Source organism: Mycteria americana, chromosome 5 (assembly GCF_035582795.1).
Source record: "Mycteria americana isolate JAX WOST 10 ecotype Jacksonville Zoo and Gardens chromosome 5, USCA_MyAme_1.0, whole genome shotgun sequence".
Classification (NCBI taxonomy): Eukaryota; Metazoa; Chordata; class Aves; order Ciconiiformes; family Ciconiidae; genus Mycteria; species Mycteria americana.
In genome coordinates this window covers 40,359,994-40,373,074 of record NC_134369.1, presented here as the reverse complement: position 1 = coordinate 40,373,074, position 13,081 = coordinate 40,359,994, and the positions used below count along the sequence as shown (strand labels likewise).

The 13,081-nt window shown below is 39.5% G+C and overlaps 1 protein-coding gene and 1 long non-coding RNA gene across 4 annotated transcripts in view; one reads left to right on the top strand and one right to left on the bottom strand.

Moving 5' to 3' along the window:
* DPH6 (diphthamine biosynthesis 6) overlaps positions 1–349 on the bottom strand; it is a 218,904-nt gene extending 218,555 nt beyond the window's left edge. For all 3 annotated transcript variants that reach the window (XM_075503048.1, XM_075503049.1, XM_075503050.1), the window contains exon 1: positions 30–349. In XM_075503048.1, coding sequence (XP_075359163.1) covers positions 30–52 — 23 coding nt within the window. In that variant the 5' untranslated portion in view covers positions 53–349. The remainder of the gene's footprint in view (positions 1–29) is intronic.
* A 10,320-nt stretch (positions 350–10,669) lies between these two features.
* LOC142409749 (uncharacterized) lies at positions 10,670–12,787 on the top strand. Its single transcript, XR_012775761.1, has 3 exons — positions 10,670–10,805; positions 11,725–11,850; positions 12,673–12,787. It is a non-coding gene; the product is annotated as an uncharacterized LOC142409749 (long non-coding RNA).
* Positions 12,788–13,081: the final 294 nt, after the last annotated feature.

Below are 13,081 nucleotides of genomic sequence, written 5' to 3'. Positions count from 1 at the left end.
CCCACATGGGCGCTCCCGCAGCCCGTTACCTGATTAGAGCCACTACTCTCATGTTGCTCACGGGCCCGGGGGGCGGTAACAGTAACAGGGAGGTGCGTGACGGCTGCGAAACGTAGCAGGGAAGGAGCCCGGCCGCCCCGGCCACGCTGGGCCGCGCACGCCGCCGGCTCCTCCGTTGCTACCGCTACTGCCTGGCCGCCTCCCCTCAGCGGACCCTCCTCCCTGGGCAGGCCGGGAGACTGCCTGAGCAACCCGGAGGCACGGCAGGCCGCCGCCTCTCCGTGCCCGGGAGAGGCACGCTGCCTCTGCCGCGACCCTGCGAGCCTGCCAGGGCGGCGGAGGCCGGGCGCAGCCCAGATGAGGGCGGCGTGGAGGGCGCGGCCGCGGAGGCAGCGCGCGGGACGCCTATGGAGGGCAGGGCGGCGGCGCTGGTAGGCCCGGGCGGGCCGCCCGCTGCCGGGGCTGCCGTGTGAGTCAGGCGCGGCAGCAGGCTCGCCCCAGCTCGCCTGCCGTCTCCCGTCTCCCCCTGCCCGCCTTTTTCCTTGTCTGCAGCGAACAGCAACGGACCTGTTCTAAGCGATTACTGTGTAGGGAATGGGAGCGACCCAGTGAGGTGGCCGGTCCGTCCCCTTCGCCTCGGGTGGCTGCCGAGGGGACGGCGGGGCGTAGTCGCAGCCCGGCTTCACCGCGGCCCGGGGGAGAGGGGCCGGGAGGGCCCGCTGTGAGGGGAAGAAATGCTGCGGGGCTTCAAAAGTCGCCGCGGGCCAGTCGTAATCGTGGCTGCGGGAGCCGGAGCCCGGCGTGGGCGCTCCCAGCCGCCCTGGGAAGCTGCTCGGCGACGGGGGCCGCGCCAGGTGCGCGCCCGGCGGCGTGTGACCCACCGGCCGCTTGCGGGGCGGTGGGTGAGAGAGTGGGGCTCCCTCAGCCCCTCGGCTCGTCCCTTTGGGGAGGATGAGGAAGGGGACCCCTTCCGAGTCGCCGCAGTGCCCTCCAGCAGCCCGTGTCGATGGAGGAGGGAGGTGAGCAGGGAGGAAGAGAAGACCAGACCTCCCGGCTGCCTCGCTGAAGGCCTCTGCGCCCGCCAGCGAGCACAGTGTGTCCACCTGCACCCTCGGCTTCAGCTTCTGCAGACCAAAAATCTAATCTTGTTATGTGATCCCCGTTTGGGGCTAACTTTCTGCTGTGAATGCACGACAGACACCACTATAGGTTCGCAGGCTGAATCAACGAAAAGCTTATCCAGGTGCCCAGTCTCTGAATCCAGGCAAAATTTTATTTCTCCCAAGTCACGGGAGAAACCTGTGGGTTAGTTCTGCCCTTGAAACCATATCGCTAGACTAAGAGTTTATACCACCAGATAAAACCACTGCTGGGGGTATTGTGGCAGTGTTTTGAGCAGCAGTCTGAGGGCCCACCACTCTCCAGGCTTTGATTCAGAGGGCCTGTGCGTTGAAAACGGGGACAAGAGACCACTGGTGTGCTGTTGGTTGCTCACCCTTGCTGGAGCCTGGTGTGCAGGGTCAGCGGGGACCAGCGCCGCGTCTCAGGGTGAGCCTCAGTGCTGCCCCGCTCAGTGTTTTCATCTGCGGTGCCACTGCTGGTGCCTACGATCCAGCCTGTAAATTGGCAGTGACCAGGAATGCCAGTTTGTGGTTCCCATTGAATTTAGTTGCAGCAACTGGTACAGCTAACACAAAAGGCTTTGTTCCTCAGGGCTGGGATGAAGGGTATGCTTTATGTGTTGCAAGTGCTAACTTATCAGCCCCCTGTAACATGATATTATACAACGCTATGTAACAATCTGTACCAATCAGGCTTTGCACAAGCCTCTGAAAAACAAGTTCCTTGCACACAAATTGTTGGGTCTGAAGTTCCCAGGAAGAGAAAAGATGGAAGAAAATAGAAAAGAAAATATTTAAGAAAAAAGTATTTTGTTTATAGCAATAAATGTGCCAAAATAAATGCCTAGCGAGACAAATATATAAGATTTTTTTTATTTACAGCTAATGAAACAGTTTGAAAGAGGACTTTTTTTTTAGATGATTTGAGTCTGCACGTGATTTGTGCAGTAAGTCACTGGAACTTGCAAAATAGGAGTGGATAATTATGGGTAGATATGAAGGCGATGATGCCATCCTAAATACACTTTTGAAAAGTTAAGAAGTGGCAATCAGTATAAAAGTTATTTGATAAGTAGTTGTGAAGAGGTAGTAATGATAACATGGATTTTTCTGCATAGGAATAATTACAAAAAGCACATGTTTTGAAAATAAATCCTCAGTTCATGCTTTAGCCATCACAGGCCAGCAGTTATGAGACAAAATATTTGACTTACATTGGAATTAGAGGACAGTTGGATTTCCTTCTAGTTTAGTGATGATGACTTAATGCATAATTCTTAGAAAGCTTTCTCTGCTCTTCAAAACATCTTAGATGCTCTAAAAGAGGGTTACTTCGATGTGAAAATCTGATGAAAGGGCAGGGATTTTAGTAGGGGGTTGGAGCTTCTTTTTTTGGCTTGGAAAGGTAATGGAGGCCTGTTCTGAATTAAAACTGTAAATCCAGTGTACTCAGAAATTTTAGCAGAGATTACTAAATTGAATGAAGCAATATTGCATAGTACATGAACTGGTAGAAAATAACCACACCTCTGAGGAACTGTAAAAAAGGCAGAACAAAGGTATTTGATTTATTGCAAAAAAAAAAGGGGGGGGTATTTTATCATACATCACCTCTATCTTTTCTGGGTTTGAATGAAATAATTTTATTTCTTATTATCACAAGAAAGAATAATTCAGCTAGCAGTTGTGAACACTTAAAAGATGCTCATTTACAATACTTAGCAATGATACACGGAAAGTCTAAAAATCATGTACATAAGTTATTCTGCTGCTTTGGAGAATGAAGAGGCCATAAAATCAGTAGCTTTATCACACAGCTTTGTAACAAATATTCAAAGACTTGTAAAGCTTTCTTCTAAGTAGCATTGTTAGAAGGTCTGGAAAACAGACTAATTCTGAAGTCCCCTATTTTCTCAAAGGTCTGTTATTATTAATCTATTCTGATACAATGTTGCTGTTTTTTCAGCAGATGGTTCTATTGCATTCAGTTTTACAGCTTTCAAAAACCAAATTTCTACTTACAAGTCAGACTTGTTTGAAGTAGAAGTTACATATGACACTGCAGGACCAAAGTCTGCTTCATTTGCTAGTGAGACTGGAATTCTTGCTTCCATTTGATGAAGACATCAGTAGTTATTTGCACAAATAAAAAAGTGGGATTTGGCTCCCGGAATTTGTGAAATATGTCAAAATTGAATTAGTAAAGTGGGGTTTCAAAACAAATCTGTATTTTACCCCCAAAGATGCTGTTTTCAAATTATTTGGAATATATTCAGTGAGAAAATCTGTTCGCTCACCTGATGAAATATCTCTGGTGTAGTGTCACTGCTCTTAAAAGGTTCTGCCATATGACAGTGCACAAAAGACAGTGCATCATCTCCCAAGCTGATATCCCCAAGACATTCTGCTATACTGCTGCAGCAGCTGAAACAATAAAATTCACCAAAGCTGCCTTTCTTCTCAGGGAAGTACTGGCTACTTTGTACAGAAAGCCAGCAATGGCTCAGCGCTTCTTTCTCACCCTTTTCTGCCTAGAAAGTTGAAAATAATTATAATGAATTAATATAACTGGAGGAACCTGTCAGAGGATTAAAAAATGCAATGCAGTATCCCTAACGATCTGGAATAGTTAATTAAGTTCTCTTATAAATGAGTTCCAAAAATAACTTACTTTCAGTAAGTTATTCTGAGAAACAGTCACTTTAGCATACCTGAGCTACAGTGCCTATTAGAAAAGGGCCAATTATCCAGTGATTGGCAGTTAAAGGTGAACTACTGAAGTTCTTAATTAAAAGATTTCCTATTATAATCACCAGTACATAATGGAATACTGCATATATAAAGCAGACGTAATGTTAGAAGAATATTTCCATTTTGAAACAAAGATTTTGAAAATCATCTCCTCCTGTGCTTACCATGCCAAGTCCAAAATGGGAACGTTATGGTTTTCATGGGTGCAGCTGGCAGTGTGCCACTGTGGCCCCTCATTAGAGTGTCCTGCTCTGACTCTCCTGCAGTCAGAGGTGTTTCCCTCATCTAACAGGTGGCAGAATTTTCGCTGTTGTTAATACCCAAAGCTGTTTATGTAATACAGAAAAATGATTCGAGATTTCATGGGAGGATACTTCTGCCTTTTTAACTAAGAAACTGGCTGTGGAGCTCCTTTAGCTGCCTGTCATTGACAACTTCCCCGTATTTTCACTTACTTCACAGTAAACAGGACATTATCAACTCTTCCATGAGATATACTGGAATTAAATTTGGGGAAAAAACGTCTGGTTTGGAAGCATGAGATGTATTGACATACTACTAAAATCTGAATGAAACTAATTTCTCAGGAGGCGTATCTTCCCCCCCCCGGGTGTAGAAGGACTCAAGGTCATTCTGTCTGCATTTCAAGCTCACCAGATTTAAAGAGCTTTGCTCTGAATGCTGCATAACCATGCCCAAGATAATACAGCCTACTAAGGTTAGCTTGAACACCTCGTCACACTGTTCACCTCTTTTTAGACAGAAGTAGGCATGCAGTGACTTCAGGTCCATCTCCAGCCATTCACACAGATATGGCCCCAGTGATCAGTGCTGTACGTGAAGGATGACTTACCAGGCCTATGGGCTTCTTGCTCTTAAGTACTCCATATAAACACTACTAAAAATATATACAGCTAATCATATAGTTCCTATGTCCTGATAAGACAAGGCTAGTCATTTTCATAGGTGATTTGACTTGTTTCTGCAGAACTATGAAATCCAGCAACTTTACTGTGTCCTCTATTTAGCATTCAGGAAGACTCTTAGACCTGTATTTATTAACCACTGCAACAGAAACAGAATTTAGCCTCAGATAGCATTATATATATGTTCTTGACTGATAGGTAATGGTCCTTATCTGATGCCAGTTTTTCTAAGCTTTTGATGAACTTAATTTTCATTAACTAATCTACCAATCTTCAGCAAGTCAAAAAGTAAAAAATTAACCTTACAAGGTCACGCCTCCATCAAAATGTCCAGTCTGTTTCCATTTCCAGCAGGCACTAGCACAAGCTAAAATTAATATTCACTGGCAGCTGAACAGTTTTTTCACTTTACTAGGTCTGTTTTCAGTGTTTGAAATTTTTACTTTATTAGTAAAAGCACTAACAGTAGTTATCAGCAAGAGAAACTGTCAAGTTTGACTGGCAAAATCCTTCATCTACCTTTTTTCTGTTCAGCTTAATCCATGGGATTTTAATGTATTTTTCTGCACATGAAGTCCTTCAGTACTTTTAAGGGAAAAAAAAAAAATGTCTGAGCCTGAAAGCCTGTAGTACCAAAGGAGTTTCTATTTTACATGTATCTATTTTGATTGCAATGGAAAAGTTAAGCGTGGATGTTGTATTACAGGTTAAAGAACTTTTATATCCTCCTATCTTGTTCTCACTTATAAAGAAAAAAATTGATTTTTTAGAAATAAACATTTCAATTTTTAGATTTGCATAAGTTTTAAATACAAGACAAATGTGAGAGCTATTCTAATGTTACATTGAAACAAATGTAGTTCAGAGATGAGTTTATTGTAAAGAAGTACATGTACAAGATTCAAAACCAAGTCCCTGTTATCTAACATGACATGTTTCCTGTGAGGCTGTATTAACTACCGATGAAGACGCTGAAGATGGAAATTTTGGAGTGTTTCTGTATGTCAGACACTATGATCTCCTATTAACCATTCTAAAGGAGAAGAAAAAGATCTTTTAGACTCAAGAATCCTTATAATGTGTTCATCATGCAACAACTTTGAGTCTAACACTATAGGCTTTAATTTATTGGGAGTTAGCCATCTATTTGATGGCTGCAAAACACCCAGGAAAAATGTGGTCGTGGATAATAACCCATGAGAACAGAGAGAAATTAGCTATCTAGTTAATGAGGTTAAGCTAAAGTATCTTCTCCATCATCATGGGCTAAACCACTGGGATCGTGTAGGCAGAAATGACTGGGATATTTTTAGAGAGACACCGAAATTTAGAGAAACAGTTTTCAAAGAAAAGAATCAGAACTTTGAACTGGTGCAATGAAAATCTAAAAATGAACTATAGTATCTTACCGTGGTGGTATATAATTTGGGATCATTACTCACCTATTAAACGGTTCTGCAGTTTGTCACTGATTAAGAACATTTCAGTAGGTTAAAGCTGCTGAAGTTTCAGGGGAATAAGCAAACAGCAGCTTTTTTGGCCCATTCGTTTCACTGCAAAAATCTTCCCATGCCATAAAATACTTATAACATAGCTGTAAGTACTCAAAAGGACTATTTTCTCTCTATTCTGCTGTTCCTATTCTGTTCAATTTTGCCAGTACAAATATTGTGAAAAATTTTAACAATCAAAACAGTTTTTAACTGTCACATTTAATACTCTTTCCGTCTCACAGTCAGATTTTTCACAAGAGAATTAATCTAGTAAGTATGGAGCTGTTTTGACCTAATTTGGAAGTAGCGAGCTTAATTTTGAGTGATACAGGTAAAGCATTTTATCACTGCAAAAAAGCAACAAATCAATTGTAACTTTCAATGTCCCGTTGAACTTTATTACATCATGTGTAGTATAAACCACTGACATAATCTGCCTCTGATTTTGAGACCTCAAGGAAGGGCGGCTGTGACAGTGCCCTTTGAAATAACATTGAAGCATCAGCTCCCATGTCAACATCATGCTCTAATCAGTGCAGTCTTTTTTGTTGCAGGGTCTTCCACCTTATAATTGACCCTGACATATGCTATTCACTCTACCCCTTGGCTTTGGACATATAATTCCTGTCATGGTCAATTATTAGGTGATAGAGCCTGCAACCACAGGGACCATTGCTTAAAATCATCCTACACAGTAAGCCCTGAAGTGACCAAATTCAAATCTAACTGGAGGGGAAGAGGGGATCTAGTCTTTGATAAAACTAATATTCTTTTCACTTCTATATAGAAAAATGTCAATTTCCATCATCCTATATATTACTGAGACAAATGGTGACAGTGCTATTTCTGAAACAGGTTAAGGAAAAGTACAAAAGCCTTTACCAAACTCGACATACTCTGAAATGAGGAAATTGTCTGTACGAGCATACAGTATGCATAAAAATTAGATTACACTACATTTGAAAGGCAGATGAGAGTTTAAGAGTGACAAGTGGGCAAGTGCTAAAAATAAGGGCATGTTACTTCCTTTCCAACACTGCTTTGTCTGTATGCTTTCTTTGATGTCGTTTAAGCTTTGAAGTAAAGAAATACTTTGCAGGAGTCTGAAAGACACTTCTTATTACTATATCAATAAGAACTAGTTTTGAACAAAATGATCTCTTCTAGTTGTCCCATTGGTTCTATAATACCTGAGAAATTGGGCAAAGACAAAAACCAGGACACCTGGTCTCTCGTCTTAGTGTAAGCATTATGATTTTCAAAACCATACAGTTTTGCAGTCATTGTATTACTGCAATAACATCACAGAATTGTTACAACTTCAGGAATAAGATCTGAGACAAGAGCAGAAGTTTACCATCCATCTGCAGACATTTGCTTGAAAGGCCAGGTTGTGAACCATGGGTTCATTTCACAGATTCTCTGGCCGCATTCACCTATGCTGTTAACCCAGAGGGACAGCTATCCCTGTTTTTTGCTGCGTGGACATTAATTTAAATTTGCTAGTTGCCATTGCCTGGCTTGCGTTGTTTATTTGTTTGGTTGGTTGGGGTTTTTTTTATAAAATCTGAAGGCAATTTTAATAATCTATAGTCTTTTCAGTCACAAATTATTATCTACAGGAATCTCCCACTGATTTGTTTCACTGTTGACAATTTACTTAATTCTCTTGTACCTAAGCAACCCAACTCAGAAATAATCCTTAAAAGACCTTTGCAAATCTGCTGAGTTTTACAGGTAATACAAGATATAATATTCTGAAAAATGTGGTTTGGTGATATCTTTATTACATATCTTAGCCTGAATAGACAAAGCTCTAATTAACATTCATACAATTATCTAAGTCTTTTAAAATCCCATCTGTACAGTTTGTCTTAATGATGTATACATAGCATAGCAATCCCAATAAATACCAAGCACATACAATGCAAGTGCTTTTAATTTAAACTATGCCACTGATTAATGATGGAGTATTCTGAAACTGTTGTACATGTTCTATATTTCAATGGTACGGTTGTCCTAAGACTTGAACACCTTCCTGCTGAAGTACACAGTCCTGCATATAGCTGGGAGCTGTTACTCCAGCAACTGCTGTTGCTGTGTGCAGTATCCAAACAAGTCAACTTTGGAAACTACTAATTCACCTACACATGGGTGACTTTACCAGAATGCGTAACCCGGCTCAGGTGTTTGCAAGACAAAAACTTACAGTTACCGAGCCTATTAATATATGCAAATACCCAATTTCCACACCTTCAGAATAAAAAAAAAAGTGCTGTTCCTAACATACATGCTTTTTATCTACCCTGCACATGTCACATGACATCCTAAACATTATTTCATAGAAGAGTTAATTCAGCTTTCAGCAGTCTGCAGTCTGTGAAGCAAGGAGAATAACTCCTGGCTGGTTTATGGTTTAAAGCATGATTGAATATACTCACAGGGCTCCATGAAGTACTCATTTCAATATATATAATGTATTTTTAAAATATTTCATCCCTATACAGGTCTCATCCTCTAAATAAGTGGAGCATCTCTGTTGCGCTTAAGAAGCAGAGGCAGTAGAGCCCCAAAATACTGGGACAGCACCAGTGATCTGAATCTTGGAATTTTGTTCTCTGATCAATAACTTGTTGATTGTTGCGTGATCGTTCATGTGACTTCAGCTGCTCTTTGTTTCAGTTTCTCTGTCTGTAAAGTGGGCATAGCTATACCTTGCAGAGTATTTTGAGATTTATAGGGGTTTACAACTGCATACATTACAAAACATCATTGAAATAAGTATTAAAAAAAGAGTCTTTTCAGAAACCTTTTAACTCAGTTGTTCCAAAGATCAGTCCCTAACATTTAGATTATGGCAACTAAGGTAAATACTTTGTGTCTGATGAATAAGATTGTTTATGATCTTATAAATGTATATGATTATCTTATTTTTAATGTTTGTATGCAGGTTCTTTTGGGGAAGTATGCAGGGACATCACAAGCAGTGTTTAAATCTCACCACGGCAACTGATTTTTCTGTGCTCTATCAATAACATATTTGCAGAACTGCCAGATGGGGAGAGAAACTGCAGTGCGAAAATAATGGTCAGGTTTGTAGTACAACAAGAAAAAAAGATCAGACATTGGATACATGATTTTAAAAGCATATTTTGACTAACTTTAAACATTTAACAAACTTCTTAAATAAAAGCTTTGTATTGATCTGTCTGCAAGAATGACAAAAGAAAAAGGTGAAAAAAAAATCATATAGCTAAAGCTGACACAAATCCTAACCAAATACAATTAATATGGAATATAAAAATGGTAAATATTTGGATGATAAATCTTGTGGCAGTATGGGAGTCAGAAGGTTACTATGAGCTTTGCAGTAAAGATTTCTAATAGGGTCTATCCAGTCTCTCCTTCTTCCATTATGGAGAAGATTGGTAAAAAAGCAGAGCTTTGAAAAATTTGATTCTCCCAGTGTCCTCTGTATAAAACAGCATTAAAAACAAACATTTAAAGACAGCAAACTTGCAAAACCTCAGTGCATTTTTTAACCCATTTTCAGGCAGCATTAGATCAACAACAGAAATAATTGCTGTCAGTTTGTACTTTTTGACCAATAATTCTCTGTATTTCCTGCAAGAAACTTGAGTGATGCAAATGACCTTATTTTTACAGCATGCTTTTATTAAATAGTTTATTATTTTGGCAGACTAATAAAGATTTTGGTATTTGCTTTTATTTGCAATAATATTACCACCACATAAAAAAGGATTTTATGTTCTTTTTGAGGAACAAGGAGGATAAAAGTGTTGATGGATAGTGCAACTAAGGCATCAGCAATGAGCTGGAAATGAGACACATAAATATGAAAGCAGAGCTAAGAAAATAGAACTGCACCCTTGGCCTTTCTGAAAAGAACACGCACATGCCATGGTTCATTCATACAGTTACAGAAACTCCTTTTGTTTTCAGTGAGTCACTGAAAATATGCGAAGACTAAAATATTACTAAGATTCTCAGTTGTTTGGCATATTTTTGTAGTTAATGTGGTTGTGGAATGTTTCTAAACATTTAGAGAAATGACTGGTGATAATGATGATGATTTTTTAGAAGATGTGTATTTTATTTGAAATATAAATTTGTCCCTCTTTCTAGCTATATCTTAGCCAAAGGTGGTGAAACAATATCAGTTTTCAGTTTTCCCTTTTTTGCCCCCAAACACACCTAATTCTTCAAAGATCAAAGAGCAGAGACCCAGTAGCCAGGTTAGACAATCACACACAAATTTTAAAAACAAAATTATCAGCCCTCTAATCAAAAAAGCCTAGATAGGGTGTAATAGCATTAAACTTATTTTATCTTGAATGGGGGGTTTCATTTCAGATTGAAAAAATTGTGACTACAGTATTCATTCTGCAATAATCTGAGCTCCTCGACAACTGGTGGTGTTGGATGCTAGGGGTATTCGGCAGTGCGTAAGAGCTGCTCAGCATCTATTGTAATCTGAACCTTAATTTCTTAAGGTAAGGAACATATTTATTCAAACAAATAATTGGATATGCCTTAGAAATAATGATATTCACTTGATTGAGGATACTTAAGATCTGAATTTTACATATAGTCACCCCTCAAAAAGACAGCCGGTGCAGAAGAATATGAACAGAGCAAATACCACATGAAAAAGGTAAACAGGCAAACAAAACTTCGCCTCACTGGAAATTTGTATGTTCCATTTGCTTTTTCCAAAAGGCAGTCAGTAAGTAGGAATCATGAAGTATGAGTTTCATAGAAGAATAAATCTAACAATTAATTATATGTCAAGGCTTAAGAATCAAAAAACTGCTTATGCCCATTGCCAGTCATTCACTCCCTGTCAGTAGTAGTTCACATCTTTCCTGGGATGGCATCCAACCACAGTGGCATCTAAAATATAGCAGGCTATATTGTTACAGTTGGAGGTGAAATCGAAAGTTGCACCAAACAGAAGTGACAAATTCACATTGCTCAGTGTTGCCTAGCAATAAGAGATGAGTTTATTATGAACACTGACTCTATCCGTCGCAAAGGGGGTTTGTATTCACACCAAAATGCCACTACTCTTACAGGAAAAAGGGGCAAAAATAGAGTGGGCAGAAGGAGGAAACAGTCATAGTAGCTGTTAAGCACTTTCTGAATTTCAGGATCCCTCTCTGTCTCTTGGGAACTGCTCAGGAAGGAAAAGGCAGCGCCTGCCTCTAGCTGAACTCTTGAGATTGGCCAGGTAGCTTGTTACCAATCTTAATCCTCGTTCTGAATGCCCTTAGTAGTGCTGTTTCGTTAGTAGCTCAGAAACTTCATAAAATCTTTACAGAATGTTCTCAAGAACGGCTCAGTAGTTGTTTTCATTGTGCAGAGCTTTCCCTTTGCTTCAGCTTTTTTTTTTGCCCTTTTTGGTTTTTTTAGGGAAAAGGACAAGACTTCAGGGAGCTTTTCCCTCCTCAGACGCCTTGCTGTTTTCCTTTTTAACCACTGTTTATATGGGAGAACATTTATTTCTATCATCGCAGACATTGGACTATGTCTCTCAAGGTATCAAGTACCTAACTGTTCAGATAAACAGGATTTTCAAGAAATATTTAGGTATCCTTGAAGACCTTACTAGCTACCCACCTACATTTTTAGGCACCTAATCAATTTTAAAAATCCACACAATAGCTCCTACTAAAAACCCCTCCAATAACGGATCTGTTTCTGTGCTTTTATGCCATCTGCATTTTTGACAACTGAATATTTTTGTCAGCATGGTCCATTGTGCTCAAGTTCACATCAGCTTTTTTCCTCTCTTTTTTTTTAAACATCACATGACTACATATATGATAAGAAAATGGGTTATATCACACATTTTGCTTTACAGATTGGGGTTCACAGTGGATTTTTTGAAGTGACAAAAAATATACACGAAGTATTTCTATTATAAGAATGCATTTATATTATAAAAATAATAGATTCATCAAATGCTATGTAAGTCAAGTACATTGAAGTTACAAAACAGTTGTGATTTTAAGAAGCTTTAGAAACAAATACAAAAACTAAGGATGAAGTGTAGAGATGATATAGTTTAGATAAAATAGGGTGAAGTCTAGATAAAAATTGCTCTCTTTTATATTTATGAAATGGTTAATTAAAGGTGCTGATGCAGAATTATCTCCTTAGCTTACATGTTCACCTAGCTAAATTAACTGAACCTGTAAAAAATTGAGAGTTTAATTTTTATATTTTGTGTGCAAAATGGAGCTATTGTCTCAAATTCTCATTTATGCAGTAAGCTTTGCAGGTACAAAACTGAGGTACTTACATTTTGTAAATGTTTTTGTAGAACCTTTAGTAACTTTGGTCCTTTCTTTATTTCAGATTCAACGTGTTACAAACAAACATATTCCACCTGTTACAACAATCTGGCATATTACTTTCTTGATACGTGATGATACAATACCTCTCAGGTTTGCTGAGTAGCAAAGAGAAATGTAAGCAAATGAAAAGGTTTTCCACTTTCACAGTTTTTTTTCTGCTTGGGGTTCTGTTTGTCTGAGAACTGTATGAATAGAAGCCATATTTTATAGTATTTCTTTAACCTCTGCCATCTGGTGTAGGTTAGTTTTTCCACTGCCAACATATCCTAGAGGCCCCAGTACCAAAATGTTTAATTTCTAAGCAAACATTTGGACTTTATAAATCCAGTTTAAAAAAATAGAGCAGTATTTTTTTAAACTATATATTGCATTTGCCACTAGGGATGACATTAATAAACGCACAGACAAGT